General features: G+C 53.5%; 1 protein-coding gene across 1 annotated transcript in view; it reads right to left on the bottom strand.

Moving 5' to 3' along the window:
• The window catches only part of OTOG (otogelin), a 217,270-nt gene extending 200,059 nt beyond the window's left edge, over window positions 1-17,211 (bottom strand). The window contains exons 1-4 of the mRNA XM_077453472.1: window positions 17,110-17,211; window positions 16,987-17,035; window positions 15,539-15,593; window positions 1,866-1,920 (exon numbers count right to left, since the gene is read on the bottom strand). Of these exons, the coding sequence (XP_077309598.1) occupies window positions 1,866-1,920; window positions 15,539-15,593; window positions 16,987-17,035; window positions 17,110-17,173 (223 nt within the window). The 5' untranslated portion in view covers window positions 17,174-17,211. The remainder of the gene's footprint in view (window positions 1-1,865; window positions 1,921-15,538; window positions 15,594-16,986; window positions 17,036-17,109) is intronic.
• Between the last annotated feature and the right edge of the window lie 2,246 nt (window positions 17,212-19,457).

Raw genomic sequence — 19,457 nt, 5'->3', positions numbered from 1 at the left:
AGGGGATACCGGACATGAGGGGACACCAGACATGATGGGACACCGGACATGAGGAAACACCGGACATGAGGGGACATAAGATATGAGAGGACACCGGACACGAGAGGACACCAGACATGAGGGCACACCAGACATGAGGGGACACCACACATGAGGGGACACCACACATGAGGGGACACCACACATGAGGGCACACCAGACATGAGATAACATGAGGGGACACCAGACATGAGAGGACACCGGACATGAGGGGACACCGGTCATGAGAGGATACCACACATGAGGGGACACCACACATGAGGGCACACCAGACATGAGGGGACACTGGACATGAGATAACATGAGGGGACACCAGACATGAGGGGACACCGGACATGAGGGGACACCAGACATGAGGGGACACCAGACATGAGGGGACACCAGACATTAGGGGACACTATACATGAGATAACATGAGGGGACACCAGACATGAGAGGACACCGGACATGAGGGGACACCACACATGAGGGGACACCAGAAATTAGATAACATGAGGGGACACCAGACATGAGAGGACACCGGACATGAGGGGACACCGGACATGAGGGGACACCGGACATGAGGGGACACCGGTCATGAGGGGACACCGGACATGAGGGGACACCAGACATGAGGGGACACCAGACATGAGGGGACACCAGACATGAGGGGACACCGGACATGAGGGGACACCGGTCATGAGGGGACACCGGACATGATGGGACACCGGACATGAGGGGACATAAGATATGAGAGGACACCGGACACGAGGGGATGCTTGGCACAAGGGGACATAGGACAGAAACATGAGGGGGAACATGAGGGGACATAAGAACATGAAGGAAACACCGGACATGAGGAAACACCGGACATGAGGGGACATAAGATATGAGGGGACACCAGACATGAGGGGACGCTGGACATGAGGGGACACCAGACATGAGAGGACACCGGACATGAGGGGACACCAGACATGAGGGGACGCTGGACATGAGGGGACACCAGACATGAGAGGACACCGGACATGAGGGGACACCAGACATGAGGGGACACCAGACATGAGGGGACACTATACATGAGATAACATGAGGGGACACCAGACATGAGGGGACACCGGACATGATGGGACACCGGACATGAGGGGACATAAGATATGAGAGGACACCGGACACGAGGGGACGCTTGGCACAAGGGGACATAGGACAGAAACATGAGGGGGAACTCCACCACCAATGGGTTCTCTCTGTTTTTAGCAGAAACAAACTGTTTAGAATAGAGTGCATGCCAGGGGCCGCATTCCTGCTTCTGAGGGCCACATTAGCTTCTTCCTTTATAGGAATACTAATTCTAAACTAGGAATAGAACTTTTTCCATATTTGCTTTCTATTGGATGGTTGAAGTCGGAGAACACCTGGCAGGTGCAGCGCGGTTCCTCAGATGGAGGAATTCATAAATGGTGAAGTGACCCGGAAAGCCGCCTTCGTCTCCCGGGGACGGGGGGTCAGAGGTCTGGGAATTAAACCTTTGAAAAGGCGACTTTCATTAGGGGGAATTGGCGGTAGACGTATCATGTGACTTATTTTATGAGTTTATTAATCAGAAAAGGCCGATGATGGTGCTCAGTGACATTTCCAGAGATGATCCCTCATGTATATTATCTCCACTTTAATAAAGGACGCTGCCTATCCGAAAACTGTACCAGGCTGGGAGGGGGAGGGGAAGAGGACCTGTCTTGTAGCAAGAGACCACATCAGACTCCCCTCTTGTTCTCGCCATTCCTGGGCCTGTTGGTGGGGGAGGGGGGGGCTGTAATCTCTGGGCAGAAGATGCTTCCAATTTATCTTACCACACTTCACCCGCTGTGCTTTCCTCTCCGCCGCCACTCTGTACACTTCTGATTCCTGGAAAGAGAAGAGAGATCATTAGACTTTTCTCCATCTAATCAGCAAGATCTGCAATATTCTTCCTTCTCCGCTGACTGCTAGAGGAAGGAGGCTGTCAGCAACCGTCTGAGGCCCCCCGGGTGAGCCGCCAGAGGACAGGCCCCCTGGGTGAGCCGCCAGAGGACAGGCCCCCCGGGTGAGCCGCAAGAGGACAGACCCCCGGGTGAGCCGCTAGAGGACAGGCCCCAGGGTGAGCAGCCAGAGGACAGGCCCCCGGGTGAGCCGCCAGAGGACAGGCCCCAGGGTGAGCAGCCAGAGGACAGGCCCCCGGGTGAGCCGCCAGAGGACAGGCCCCAGGGTGAGCAGCCAGAGGACAGGCCCCTGGGTGAGCAGCCAGAGGACAGACCCCCGGGTGAGCCACCAGAGTACAGACCCCCGGGTGAGCCACCAGAGGACAGGCCCCAGGGTGAGCCACCAGAGGACAGGCCCCAGGGTGAGCAGCCAGAGGACAGACCCCCGGGTGAGCCACCAGAGGACAGGCCCCAGGGTGAGCAGCCAGAGGACAGGCCCCCGGGTGAGCCGCCAGAGGACAGACCCCCGGGTGAGCCGCCAAAGGACAGGCCCCTGGGTGAGCCGCCAGAGGACAGGCCCCAGGGTGAGCCGCCAGAGGACAGGCCCCCGGGTGAGCCACCAGAGGACAGGCCCCAGGGTGAGCAGCCAGAGGACAGACCCCCGGGTGAGCCACCAGAGGACAGGCCCCAGGGTGAGCAGCCAGAGGACAGGCCCCCGGGTGAGCCGCCAGAGGACAGACCCCCGGGTGAGCCACCAAAGGACAGGCCCCTGGGTGAGCCGCCAGAGGACAGGCCCCAGGGTGAGCCGCCAGAGGACAGGCCCCAGGGTGAGCCGCCAGAGGACAGACCCCCTGGGTGAGCCGCCAGAGGATAGGCCCCTGGGTGAGCAGCCAGAGGACAGGCCCCCGGGTGAGCCACCAGAGGACAGACCCCCGGGTGAGCCACCAAAGGACAGGCCCCAGGGTGAGCCGCCAGAGGACAGGCCCCAGGGTGAGCCGCCAGAGGACAGGCCCCAGGGTGAGCCTCCAGAGGACAGGCCCCAGGGTGAGCCACCAGAGGACAGACCCCCTGGGTGAGCCGCCAGAGGATAGGCCCCTGGGTGAGCCGCCAGAGGACAGGCCCCCGGGTGAGCCACCAGAGGACAGACCCCCGGGTGAGCCGCCAGAGGACAGGCCCCAGGGTGAGCAGCCAGAGGACAGGCCCCCGGGTGAGCCGCCAGAGGACAGGCCCCAGGGTGAGCAGCCAGAGGACAGGCCCCTGGGTGAGCAGCCAGAGGACAGACCCCCCGGGTGAGCCACCAGAGGACAGGCCCCAGGGTGAGCAGCCAGAGGACAGGCCCCCAGGTGAGCAGCCAGAGGACAGGCCCCAGGGTGAGCAGCCAGAGGACAGACCCCCGGGTGAGCCGCCAGAGGACAGACCCCCGGGTGAGCCACCAGAGGACAGGCCCCAGGGTGAGCCGCCAGAGGACAGGCCCCAGGGTGAGCCACCAGAGGACAGACCCCCGGGTGAGCCACCAGAGGACAGGCCCCAGGGTGAGCAGCCAGAGGACAGGCCCCCGGGTGAGCCGCCAGAGGACAGACCCCAGGGTGAGCCACCAAAGGACAGGCCCCTGGGTGAGCCGCCAGAGGACAGGCCCCAGGGTGAGCCGCCAGAGGACAGGCCCCAGGGTGAGCCACCAGAGGACAGACCCCCGGGTGAGCCACCAGAGGACAGGCCCCAGGGTGAGCAGCCAGAGGACAGACCCCAGGGTGAGCCACCAAAGGACAGGCCCCTGGGTGAGCCGCCAGAGGACAGGCCCCCGGGTGAGCCGCCAGAGGACAGACCCCAGGGTGAGCCACCAAAGGACAGGCCCCTGGGTGAGCCGCCAGAGGACAGGCCCCTGGGTGAGCCGCTAGAAGACAGGCCCCCAGGTGAGCTGGCAGAGGAAAGGTCCCCAGTGGGAAGAGGACATGCCTCTGTGTGAGTGGGAAGAGGACAGGCCCCCAAGTAAGTCACCAGAGGACAGGCCCCCAGGTGAGCCAGCAGAAGACAGTCCCCAGGTGAGCTAGAAGAGGACAGGCCTCTGGGTGATTTGCTAGAAGACAGACCCCTGGGTGAGTGGGAAGAGGACAGGCCCCCGGGTGAGCCACTAGAAGACAAGCCCCCGGCTGAGTGGGAAGGGAACAGGCCGTGTGGTGTGCTTCCAGGGGACAGGCCCCCGGGTAAGCTGCCAGAGGACAGGTCCCCAGGGGAACCACAAGAGGACAAGTGACCTTTCAACCCAGTCAGGAAAGGGCATTAGTGGCACACCATAGAACTATATAGGTGGTGTGTATGTGTTGGGGGGGGGGGGGGGGTGAGCCAGCGGCAGGTCACAATTATCCTGCACTTAGGGAGCAGCGGATCCACTTACAGACATGGGAGGAATATTTGGGCGCTGCTCCAGGGTCATTCATAGAGATAAACCATTCCAGAGATAAGAAATGTCAACAAGCTATGTTCTCCGAGTTTTGCCAGCAGGAGCCATAGAGGAGGATGAAAGGTTCACCGGAGGGAAGATGGCAGAGCGCAGCACGCTGGCACCCTGCCCGACTCTAATTGAAAAAGAACTTTCTCCTTTGTTAGACTGCAAACAGATCCAGAGAGTGTCCCCGGGAGGAGAGGATCCGAGTACAGCCCCTGGGGTCATCCCTTTCTTCCACATTATTCCCGGGGAAGGAGAACGATTAGAAACACTGCGGAGCACAACAAACACACAAACACCCCCCTGCTGGGAGTACTCCCATTTCTATGGTGCCACCAACACCCACCAACCAACACCCACCATCCAACACCCACCAACCAACACCTACCTACCAACACCCACCATCCAACACCAACCAACCAACACCTACCAACCAACACCTACCTACCAACACCCACCATCCAACACCAACCAACCAACACCCACCAACCAACACCTACCATCCAACACCCACCAACCAACACCTACCATCCAACACCTACCATCCAACACCCACCAACCAACACCTACCATCCAACACCCACCAACCAACACCTACCATCCAACACCCACCAACCAACACCTACCATCCAACACCCACCAACCAACACCTACCATCCAACACCCACCATCCAACACCAACCAACCAACACCAACCAACCAACACCTACCAACCAACACCTACCTACCAACACCTACCATCCAACACCTACCATCCAACACCTACCATCCAACACCTACCATCCAACACCTACCAACCAACCAACACCTACCTACCAACACCCACCAACCAACACCTACCTACCAACACCCACCAACCAACACCTACCTACCAACACTCACCATCCAACACCTACCTACCAACACCCACCAACCAACACCTACCATCCAACACCTACCATCCAACACCTACCATCCAACACCCACCAACCAACCAACACCTACCTACCAACACCCACCAACCAACACCTACCTACCAACACCCACCAACCAACACCTACCTACCAACACTCACCATCCAACACCTACCTACCAACACCCACCAACCAACACCTACCATCCAACACCTACCATCCAACACCTACCATCCAACACCCACCAACCAACCAACACCTACCTACCAACACCCACCAACCAACACCTACCTACCAACACCCACCATCCAACACCAACCAACCAACACCAACCAACCAACACCTACCAATCAACACCAACCAATCAACACCCACCAACCAACACCAACCAATCAACACCCACTATCCAACACCCACCAACCAACACCTACCTACCAACACCCACCATCCAACACCAACCAACCAACACCAACCAACCAACACCAACCAATCAACACCCACCAACCAACACCAACCAATCAACACCCACTATCCAACACCCACCAACCAACACCTACCTACCAACACCCACCATCCAACACCAACCAACCAACACCAACCAACCAACACCAACCAATCAACACCCACCAACCAACACCAACCAATCAACACCAACCAACCAACACCTACCATCCAACACCAACCAACCAACACCAACCAATCAACACCCACCAACCAACACCAACCAATCAACACCCACTATCCAACACCCACCAACCAACACCTACCTACCAACACCCACCATCCAACACCAACCAACCAACACCAACCAACCAACACCAACCAATCAACACCCACCAACCAACACCCACCATCCAACACCTACCTACCAACACCCACCAACCAACACCTACCTACCAACACCCACCATCCAACACCAACCAACCAACACCAACCAACCAACACCAACCAATCAACACCAACCAACCAACACCAACCAATCAACACCCACCAACCAACACCAACCAACCAACACCTACCATCCAACACCCACCAACCAACACCTACCTACCAACACCCACCAACCAACACCTACCTACCAACACCCACCAACCAACACCTACCTACCAACACCCACCATCCAACACCAACCAACCAACACCAACCAACCAACACCTACCATCCAACACCCACCAACCAACACCTACCAATCAACACCCACTATCCAACACCCACCAACCAAAACCAACCAACCAACACCTACCATCCAACACCCACCAACCAACACCTACCATCCAACACCTACCTACCAACACCCACCAACCAACACCTACCTACCAACACCCACCAACCAACACCTACCATCCAACACCTACCAGCCAACACCCACCAACCAACACCTACCATCCAACACCCACCAACCAACACCAACCAACCAACACCTACCATCCAACACCCACCAACCAACACCTACCATCCAACACCTACCATCCAACACCAACCAACCAACACCAACCAACCAACACCTACCATCCAACACCCACCAACCAACACCTACCATCCAACACCTACCTACCAACACCCACCAACCAACACCTACCATCCAACACCTACCTACCAACACCCACCAACCAACACCTACCACCCAACACCCACCATCCAACACCCACCAACCAACACCTACCATCCAACACCTACCATCCAACACCCACCAACCAACACCTACCATCCAACACCAACCAACCAACACCAACCAACCAACACCTACCATCCAACACCCACCAACCAACACCTACCATCCAACACCTACCTACCAACACCCACCAACCAACACCTACCATCCAACACCTACCTACCAACACCCACCAACCAACACCTACCATCCAACACCTACCATCCAACACCTACCTACCAACACCCACCAACCAACACCTACCATCCAACACCTACCTACCAACACCCACCAACCAACACCTACCACCCACCATCCAACACCCACCAACCAACACCTACCACCCAACACCCACCATCCAACACCTACCATCCAACACCCACCAACCAACACCTGTCACCCAACACCCACCATCCAACACCTACCATCCAACACCTACCATCCAACACCTACCATCCAACACCCACCAACCAACACCTACCATCCAACACCCACCATCCAACACCCACCATCCAACACCCACCAACCAACACCTACCATCCAACACCCACCAACCAACACCTACCATCCAACACCTACCAATCAACACCTACCATCCAACACCTACCATCCAACACCCACCATCCAACACCTACCATCCAACACCTACCAATCAACACCCACTATCCAACACCTACCAACCAACACCTACCAACCAACACCTGTCATCCAACACCTACCATCCAACACCTACCATCCAACACCCACCAACCAACACCTACCATCCAACACCCACCAACCAACACCCACCATCCAACACCCACCAACCAACACCCACCAACCAACACCCACCAACCAACACCTACCAACCAACACCCACCAATCAACACCTACCATCCAACTCCCACCAACCAACACCTACCATCCAACACCCACCAACCAACACCCACCATCCAACACCCACCAACCAACACCCACCAACCAACACCTACCATCCAACACCCACCATCCAACACCCACCATCCAACACCCACCAACCAACACCAACCAACCAACACCTACCATCCAACACCCACCAACCAACACCTACCATCCAACACCTACCAATCAACACCTACCATCCAACACCTACCATCCAACACCCACCATCCAACACCTACCATCCAACACCTACCAATCAACACCCACTATCCAACACCTACCAACCAACACCTACCAACCAACACCTACCAACCAACACCTGTCATCCAACACCTACCATCCAACACCTACCATCCAACACCCACCAACCAACACCTACCATCCAACTCCCACCAACCAACACCTACCATCCAACACCCACCAACCAACACCCACCATCCAACACCCACCAACCAACACCTACCATCCAACACCCACCAACCAACACCCACCAACCAACACCTACCAACCAACACCCACCAATCAACACCTACCATCCAACACCTGTCATCCAACACCCACCATCCAACACCTACCATCCAACACCTACCATCCAACACCCACCATCCAACACCTACCATCCAACACCCACCAACCAACACCTACCATCCAACACCCACCATCCAACACCTACCATCCAACACCTACCAATCAACACCCACTATCCAACACCTACCAACCAACACCTACCAACCAACACCTGTCATCCAACACCTACCATCCAACACCTACCATCCAACACCTACCATCCAACACCTACCATCCAACTCCCACCAACCAACACCTACCATCCAACACCCACCAACCAACACCCACCATCCAACACCCACCAACCAACACCTACCATCCAACACCCACCATCCAACACCTACCATCCAACACCTACCAACCAACACCCACCAACCAACACCTACCATCCAACACCTACCATCCAACACCCACCAACCAAAACCTACCATCCAACACCTACCATCCAACACCCACCATCCAACACCTACCATCCAACACCTACCATCCAACACCTACCAACCAACACCTACCATCCAACACCTACCAACCAACACCTACCAACCAACACCCACCAATCAACACCTACCATCCAACACCTGTCATCCAACACCCACCATCCAACACCTACCATCCAAAACCCACCATCCAACACCTACCATCCAACACCCACCAACCAACACCAACCAACCAACACCCACCATCCAACACCTACCATCCAACACCTACCATCCAACACCCACCAACCAACACCTGTCATCCAACACCCACCATCCAACACCCACCATCCAACACCTACCATCCAACACCTACCACCCAACACCTACCATCCAAAACCCACCAACCAACACCCACCAACCAACACCCACCATCCAACACCTACCATCCAACACCCACCATCCAACACCCACCATCCAACACCTATTAATCAACACCCACCATCCAACACCCACCATCCAACACTTACCAATCAACACCTACCATCCAACACCTACCAACCAACACCTACTAACCAACACCCACCATCCAACACCTACCATCCAACACCTACCAATCAACACCTACCAATCAACACCTACCTTCCAACACCTACCAATCAACACCCACTATCCAACACCCACCATCCAACACTTACCATCCAACACCCATTATCCAACACCTACCAACCAACACCTACCAACCAACACCTGTCATCCAACACCCACCATCCAACACCTACCAATCAACACCTACCTTCCAACACCTACCGTCCAACACCTACCAATCAACACCCACCATCCAACACCCACCATCCAACACTTACCAATCAACACCTACCATCCAACACCTACCAACCAACACCTACTAACCAACACCCACCATCCAACACCTACCATCCAACACCTACCAATCAACACCTACCAATCAACACCTACCTTCCAACACCTACCAATCAACACCCACCATCCAACACCCATTATCCAACACCTACCAACCAACACCTACCAACCAACACCTGTCATCCAACACCCACCATCCAACACTTACCAATCAACACCTACCATCCAACACCTACCAATCAACACCCACTATCCAACACCTACCAACCAACACCTACCAACCAACACCTGTCATCCAACACCTACCATCCAACACCTACCATCCAACACCCACCAACCAACACCTACCATCCAACTCCCACCAACCAACACCTACCATCCAACACCCACCAACCAACACCCACCATCCAACACCCACCAACCAACACCTACCATCCAACACCCACCATCCAACACCTACCAACCAACACCTACCAACCAACACCCACCAATCAACACCTACCATCCAACACCTGTCATCCAACACCTACTATCCAACACCTACCATCCAACACCTACCATCCAACACCCACCAATCAACACCTACCACCCAACACCTACAATTCAACACCTACCATCCAACACCTACCATCCAACACCTACCATCCAACACCTACCATCCAACACCTACCAATCAACACCCACTATCCAACACCTACCATCCAACAACTACCATCCAACACCCACCAACCAACACCTACCATCCAACAACTACCATCCAACACCCACCATCCAACACCTACCATCCAACAACTACCATCCAACACCCACCAACCAACACCCACCAACCAACACCCACCAACCAACACCTACCATCCAACAACTACCATCTAACACCCACCATCCAGCACCCACCATCCAATTTTCTTTATTAAAAGTCTTGCAATCAATAAGCATAAAATCTCAATATATAAATATATACATATTTACATAAATTAAAATAAATATAGCAAATCTGCTCTCAAACAAAAAAGACTTTACAGCAAAAACATAAATCCTATTACAACTCACACCACTACACCAGACATCAAACTTGTGATTATGCATGCAGCCCTTCTTTAAAAAGAAGATACTAACCAACAAAAGCTAAGGGAGTGAAAGAAACAGAAACAGAAAAGAGCTCCTCACCCAGAGATGGGCAGTTCACCAAAGGCAGGTCTGATATTCCTCCATGCCCTTATCCAGACTGCCCGAGGCTCCCTGCCCTTCTCAAGACCCCAAATTTTCCCAACCTCACCCAGAATATCGTGCACCACCACCTCAACAGAGAGGACTTTCTTCCGCAGGGTAATCTGGCACCGTGCATTCCATGTGAAGTAACGGACAACTATACGAACTAAAAACAGTGTATTGAAATCAAAATCCCAGCGAGTCGGGAATGCCCCATACACCCACTCCGCATAACTCATGCAATAGAAAAAGGGGATGCCTAGAGCCCTCCCCACCCTTTTATACACCTCTATGTTAAAGGGACACTGCAGCAAAAAGTGGTCCATAGACTCCACTTCACCAACACACTCCGCTCTAGGACAATCCCGATCATCCACAGGGCGATGCTTCAAGTTTCCTCTCACATAGAGCCTTCCATGGAAAGCGAGCCAGGCTTGATCCCTAAACTTCAAGGGGATTCTTTCTAAAAGATTAAACGCAACCCCTCCCTCATTACAGAGCCTGGGAAATCCCTTAAAGCGGGGGTCCACCCTAAAGTGGACCTTCCGCTCATTGGAATCCTCCCCCCTCCGGCGCCACAATTGGCACCTTTCAGGGGGGAGGGGGGTGCAGGTACCTGTACAGTACAGGTATCTGCACCCACTTCCGGCATAGCTATCTGCGGAAAGGGGTGTAGATTCTGCAGATCCGAAAGTCTTTCCGAAAGTCCCCCGCTGCCTGCTGGGAAACACACGGATCCCAGAGACAGCGGGACCATCCTTATTGCGCAGCGTGACTCGCGCATGCGCAGTAGGGAACCGGGAAATGAAGCCGAAAGGCTCCACTTCCTGATTTCCATACCCAAGATGGCGGCGGCAGCACCCGAGAGACGATCGAGAGATCGGCTTCGGGTGCCGACATCGCGGGCACGCTGGACAGGTAAGTGTCATTATTTTAAAAGTCAGCAGCTGCAGTTTTTGTAGCTGCTGGCTTTTAAAAAAAAAAAAAAAACGGCGGAACTCCCGGCGGACTCCCGCTTTAAGGCCAGTGACACACTGAAAGCAGAGCTCAAAATCCTCTTCTGCAGAAGCTTCCTGGGGAGGGACTTGATATCCTCCACTGTCACCTGCCACTGCCGAAGTATTTTCAGACACGGGGCAACATAAGCCGGGAGCTTGCCATGTCGGACTCTCAGACTTTTCACTGTCCCGCCATCTTCCCAGCATCGCAGAAAAGGCCTAAAACAAGATTGAAAAATACCCACCCATCCCGGCGGGTTGTCTGCTACCATGTTACCAAAATGGTAGCAGAGAAAAGAAAACTATCCAACACCTACCATCCAAAAACCACCATCTAACACCCACCATCCAGCACCAACCACCCAACACCTACCACCCAACACCTACCACCCAACACGTACCAACCAACACCCACCAAGCAACACCTGTCATCCAACACCCACCAATCAACACCTACCGTCCAACACCTACCGGCCAACACCTACCATCCAACACCTACCATCCAACACCTACCATCCAACACCCACCATCCAACATCCACCATCCAACACCCACCATCCAACACCCACCAACCAACACCCACCAATCCACACCCACCAATCAACACCCCCCAATCAACACCTACCAATCAACACCCACCATCCAACACCCACCATCCAACACCTACCATCCAAAAACCACCATCTAACACCCACCATCCAGCACCAACCACCCAACACCTACCACCCAACACCTACCACCCAACACCCAACACCCACCAATCAACACCTACCACCCAACACCTACCACCCAACACGTACCAACCAACACCCACCAAGCAACACCTGTCATCCAACACCCACCAATCAACACCTACCGTCCAACACCTACCATCCAACACCTACCGTCCAACACCTACCATCCAACACCCACCAACCAACACCCACCAATCAACACCCACCAATCAACACCCACCAATCAACACCTACCAATCAACACCTACCAATCAACACCCACCAATCAACACCCACCAATCAACACCTACCAATCAACACCTACCAATCAACACCCACCAATCAACACCTACCAATCAACACCCACCAATCAACACCCACCAATCAACACCTACCAATCAACACCTACCAATCAACACCTACCAATCAACACCTACCAATCAACACCCACCAATCAACACCTACCATCCAACACTTACCATCCAACACCCACCAACCAACACCCACCAACCAACACCCACCAATCAACACCCACCAACCAACACCTACCATCCAAAAAACACCATCTAACACCCACCATCCAGCACCAACCAAAACTCATCAATCACTAAAGTGCTTTGTCTGAGACGATTATCTGGAGAGTGGACCAGGTAGAAATGACTGGAGGTGTCATGGAAGATTATCTGGGGGAAGGATCAGGTAGCGGTTACTGGAGGTGTCATGGAAGATTATCTGGGGGAAGGTAGAGGTGACTGGAGGCGGCGGCACATCAGCCTCTCTATAGTCAGTATGTGTTCGGGTGATTCCGGAATATGACAGTTGGATGAAATCTGCCCGGATCTCTTCACTCTCCTGGCTTTGTATGACAGAATTTCTAGTTCCCAGACTGACCACATATATCAGAAGTCAATCTTTCTCGGGGTGAAAACATTGCTTAGAACGTCTCACAACAGTCCCTTACAAGGAAGAAGAGAAGGAATCTGGGAAATGGCCACCTACTGGATTGAAGCCCCTCTAGTGCTCATTAGAAGATCTAACCTCACTTCTTTTCCATTTGGAGCAACTCCATATCAAACAACCAGTCCGGAGTCTTCAGCAGGGATCTACCAGTCAGATTTCCACCAGCTAAAGGAAGCACGGCAGGAACATCCCTGAATTACCCATCAGGAATGACCTTCCCAGGGGCCACAAGATAGGGGACTTACTGGAGGGGGCTGTATTATCCCAGATTGAGGAATCTGTGGGCTTATTGGTATGGGGAGGTTGTATTATCCTGGACTGAGGAATACATGGAATTATTGACATAAGGGAGGTTGTATTATCCTAGACTGAGGAATACATGGAATTATTGGTATGGGGAGGTTGTATTATCCCAGGTTGAGGAATACATGGAATTATTGGGGTGAGGGAGGTTGTATTATCCTAGACTGAGGAATACATGGAATTATTGGGGTGAGGGAGGTTGTATTATCCCAGGTTGAGGAATACATGGAATTATTGGGGTGAGGGAGGTTGTATTATCCTAGATTGAGGAATACATGGAATTATTGGGGTGAGGGAGGTTGTATTATCCTGGACTGAGGAATACATGGAATTATTGGGATGATGGAGGTTGTATTATCCCTGGTTGAGGAATACATGGAATTATTGGGGTGAGGGAGGTTGTATTATCCTAGACTGAGGAATACATGGAATTATTGGGATGAGGGAGGTTGTATTATCCCAGGTTGAGGAATACATGGAATTATTGGGGTGAGGGAGGTTGTATTATCCCAGGTTGAGGAATACATGGAATTATTGGGATAAGGGAGGTTGTATTATCCCAGGTTGAGGAATACATGGAATTATTGGGATAAGGGAGGTTGTATTATCCTAGACTGAGGAATACATGGAATTATTGGGATGAGGGAGGTTGTATTATCCCAGGTTGAGGAATACATGGAATTATTGGGATGAGGGAGGTTGTATTATCCCAGGTTGAGGAATACATGGAATTATTGGGGTGAGGGAGGTTGTATTATCCCAGGTTGAGGAATACATGGAATTATTGGGATAAGGGAGGTTGTATTATCCCAGGTTGAGGAATACATGGAATTATTGGGATAAGGGAGGTTGTATTATCCCAGGTTGAGGAATACATGGAATTATTGGGGTGAGGGAGGTTGTATTATCCTGGACTGAGGAATACATGGAATTATTGGGATAAGGGAGGTTGTATTATCCCAGGTTGAGGAATACATGGAATTATTGGGGTGAGGGAGGTTGTATTATCCTGGACTGAGGAATACATGGAATTATTGGGATAAGGGAGGTTGTATTATCCCTGGTTGAGGAATACATGGAATTATTGGTATGGGGAGGTTGTATTATCCCTGGTTGAGGAATACATGGAATTATTGGGGTGAGGGAGGTTGTATTATCCCAGGTTGAGGAATGCATGGAATTATTGGGGTGAGGGAGGTTGTATTATCCCAGGTTGAGGAATACATGGAATTATTGGGATGATGGAGGTTGTATTATCCCAGGTTGAGGAATGCATGGAATTATTGGGGTGAGGGAGGTTGTATTATCCTAGACTGAGGAATACATGGAATTATTGGGGTGATGGAGGTTGTATTATCCTAGACTGAGGAATACATGGCGTTGTGGGAAATCCATGGGTTCAGAGACCTTTTCCTGGCACTCTACAAGGCAGATTTGTGTTTGCTGGGAATCGGAGCGTCGAGGTGAGGCGGCGGAGCTTGTTGAACATGAAATGATAGCAGCAGAGATTGCAGCTGTCATTCCCCTCGGCTGCTATTACCGGCTTGGCGTGGGAGAGCCCGGTGTCCGGCTGAGGCCGCGCTCTGTAATGTATAGATTTGGTGTCACCTCCCTCTGTGGATCTCCTTACCTGAGCTCCTTGGGATGTGGGATCCACTTTCTGAAGGACGGCTCGGCTGTTGTTCCTGGGAAGAAGAGAACAAGGCTCAGTCTGTTCTGTGCAGGTAATCCGCACCCATCGCCGCTCATGCAGAACACATACTATGCCAGGCTCAGGAATGTCATTTATACTCCGGAGAAAGAAGGAATGTCACTATACGGGACCATATCCAGTCCATAGAGCTCCACCAGGACCATCTACTAAGGACCCCAGAGAATGAATGTCACTATACGGGACCATATCCAGTCCATAGAGCTCCACCAGGACCATCTACTAAGGACCCCAGAGAAGGAATGTCACTATACGGGACCATACCCAGTCCATAGAGCTCCACCAGGACCATCTACTAAGGACCCCAGAGAAGGAATGTCACTATACGGGGACCATACCCAGTCCATAGAGCTCCACCAGGACCATCTACTAAGGACCCCAGAGAAGGAATGTCACTATACGGGGACCATATCCAGTCCATAGAGCTCCACCAGGACCATCTACTAAGGACCCCAGAGAAGGAATGTCACTATACGGGACCATACCCAGTCCATAGAGCTCCACCAGGACCATCTACTAAGGACCCCAGAGAATGAATGCCACTATACGGGGACCATACCCAGTCCATAGAGCTCCACCAGGACCATCTACTAAGGACCCCAGAGAAGGAATGTCACTATACGGGGACCATATCCAGTCCATAGAGCTCCACCAGGACCATCTACTAAGGACCCCAGAGAAGGAATGTCACTATACGGGGACCATACCCAGTCCATAGAGCTCCACCAGGACCATCTACTAAGGACCCCAGAGAAGGAATGTCACTATACGGGGACCATATCCAGTCCATAGAGCTCCACCAGGACCATCTACTAAGGACCCCAGAGAAGGAATGTCACTATACGGGACCATACCCAGTCCATAGAGCTCCACCAGGACTGAGAACTATAGACTCTGGGGAACGCTGGTCGGAAGGTTCTCCTCTCTATGTCAGGTGGGATTTCTGTCTATGCAAATCAATGATTTCACCTCAATTATCTGACCAATCACAATCAATACTGCAGATGGCAGGAAATCCCTCATGCATATTTGCAAAGACAGGCGGAGAGGTGGGTGTGCAGTAACCCATAGCAATTTCACCTGAACAGAGCAATAACAGCCAATGAAAGAGAAGTTCTGGTGCTGAGGGATGGTGAACTCGGCAGATTGATGATTAATGGGGATGAATTGGTCATCGATCTTCTTATATTCCCTTCCCCCTAATCATTTATCTGTAGGATGTCACCATACACTATAAAGAAAGATCTCGGTCTCAGAGAGAAAGAAGAAGCCCGGGGTAACGGGGTGCCGGGGTGACGGGGTGACGGGGTGACGGGGTGACGGGGTGACGTTTTCTGCATGAGGAGTCAGGGATGAGGAGGACTCACCTGTGTGCAGGAACACTGGAAGAGGGACGAGGATCCTGAGAGAGGAAATCTGGAAGAGAAATGAATATTCAGCAATCAGCGGAGATATCCGTCCCTCGGGCACACAGCTCACACTTCACTCACCTGTTCTGACCCGATTACCAGGAATCACCAGGATAAGGAGCAGGACGAGGACGGGGATGTCCATCCCTTCTGAGTCTGCCTGACCTGAACTGTGAGGCTCCAGCAGAGAGGACAGCTAGAGATCTCAGGTGGGAGAGGAGGACGCCCCCTGAGCCGACACCGCCGGCGGCTTCCATTACACCGCAAGGCTCCGGTTACAGCCAATCCCCACCCAAGCTTTCTTCTACTTAATGAAAAGCCGGAGGAGGTGCTGAAGAGGGACTGTCTACCCCTCACCATGGGACATCCCTCACCTGAAGAGGGACTGTCTACCCCCTCACCATGGGACGTCACTCACCTGAAGAGGGACTGTCTACCCCCTCACCATGGGACGTCACTCACCTGAAGAGGGACTGTCTACCCCTCACCATGGGACATCCCTCACCTGAAGAGGGACTGTCTACCCCTCACCATGGGACATCACTCACCTGAAGAGGGACTGTCTACCCCTCACCATGGGACATCCCTCACCTGAAGAGGGACTGTCTACCCCCTCACCATGGGACATCACTCACCTGAAGAGGGACTGTCTACCCCCTCACCATGGGACATCCCTCACCTGAAGAGGGACTGTCTACCCCTCACCATGGGACATCACTCACCTGAAGAGGGACTGTCTACCCCTTCACCATGGGACATCACTCACCTGAAGAGGGACTGTCTACCCCTCACCATGGGACGTCACTCACCTGAAGAGGGACTGTCTACCCCCTCACCATGGGACATCCCTCACCTGAAGAGGGACTGTCTACCCCTCACCATGGGACGTCACTCACCTGAAGAGGGACTGTCTACCCCTCACCATGGGACATCACTCACCTGAAGAGGGACTGTCTACCCCCTCACCATGGGACATCCCTCACCTGAAGAGGGACTGTCTACCCCTCACCATAGGACGTCCCTCACCTGAAGAGGGACTGTCTACCCCTCACCATGGGACATCACTCACCTGAAGAGGGACTGTCTACCCCTCACCATGGGACATCACTCACCTGAAGAGGGACTGTCTACCCCTCACCATGGGACATCCCTCACCTGAAGAGGGACTGTCTACCCCCTCACCATGGGACATCCCTCACCTGAAGAGGGACTGTCTACCCCTCACCATGGGACATCCCTCACCTGAAGAGGGACTGTCTACCCCCTCACCATGGGACATCACTCACCTGAAGAGGGACTGTCTACCCCTCACCATGGGACATCCCTCACCTGAAGAGGGACTGTCTACCCCCTCACCATGGGACATCACTCACCTGAAGAGGGACTGTCTACCCCCTCACCATGGGACATCACTCACCTGAAGAGGGACTGTCTACCCCCTCACCATGGGACATCCCTCACCTGAAGAGGGACTGTCTACCCCTCACCATGGGACATCCCTCACCTGAAGAGGGACTGTCTACCTCCTCACCATGGGACATCCCTCACCTGAAGAGGGACTGTCTACCCCTCACCATGGGACGTCACTCACCTGAAGAGGGACTGTCTACCCCCTCACCATGGGACGTCACTCACCTGAAGAGGGACTGTCTACCCCTCACCATGGGACATCACTCACCTGAAGAGGGACTGTCTACCCCGTCACCATGGGACATCCCTCACCTGAAGAGGGACTGTCTACCCCTCACCATGGGACGTCACTCACCTGAAGAGGGACTGTCTACCCCTCACCATGGGACATCACTCACCTGAAGAGGGACTGTCTACCCCCTCACCATGGGACGTCACTCACCTGAAGAGGGACTGTCTACCCCCTCACCATGGGACGTCACTCACCTGAAGAGGGACTGTCTACCCCCTCACCATGGGACGTCACTCACCTGAAGAGGGACTGTCTACCCCTCACCATGGGACATCCCTCACCTGAAGAGGGACTGTCTACCCCCTCACCATGGGACATCCCTCACCTGAAGAGGGACTGTCTACCCCCTCACCATGGGACTTCACTCACCTGAAGAGGGACTGTCTACCCCCTCACCATGGGACGTCACTCACCTGAAGAGGGACTGTCTACCCCCTCACCATGGGACGTCACTCACCTGAAGAGGGACTGTCTACCCCCTCACCATGGGACATCACTCACCTGAAGAGGGACTGTCTACCCCCTCACCATGGGACATCCCTAACCTGAAGAGGGACTGTCTACCCCCTCACCATGGGACATCCCTCACCTGAGGAGGGACTGTCTACCCCCTCACCATGGGACATCCCTCACCTGAAGAGGGACTGTCTACCCCCTCACCATGGGACATCACTCACCTGAAGAGGAACTGTCTACCCCTCACCATGGGACATCACTCACCTGAAGA

Source organism: Lithobates pipiens, unplaced genomic scaffold (genome assembly GCF_037356315.1).
Source record: "Lithobates pipiens isolate NorthernLeopardFrog02 unplaced genomic scaffold, aLitPip1_a1.2 Scaffold_24, whole genome shotgun sequence".
In the NCBI taxonomy this organism is placed as follows: Eukaryota; Metazoa; Chordata; class Amphibia; order Anura; family Ranidae; genus Lithobates; species Lithobates pipiens.
The sequence above is the reverse complement of the archived record's forward strand: the minus strand, read 5'-3'. Positions and strand labels throughout refer to the sequence as shown.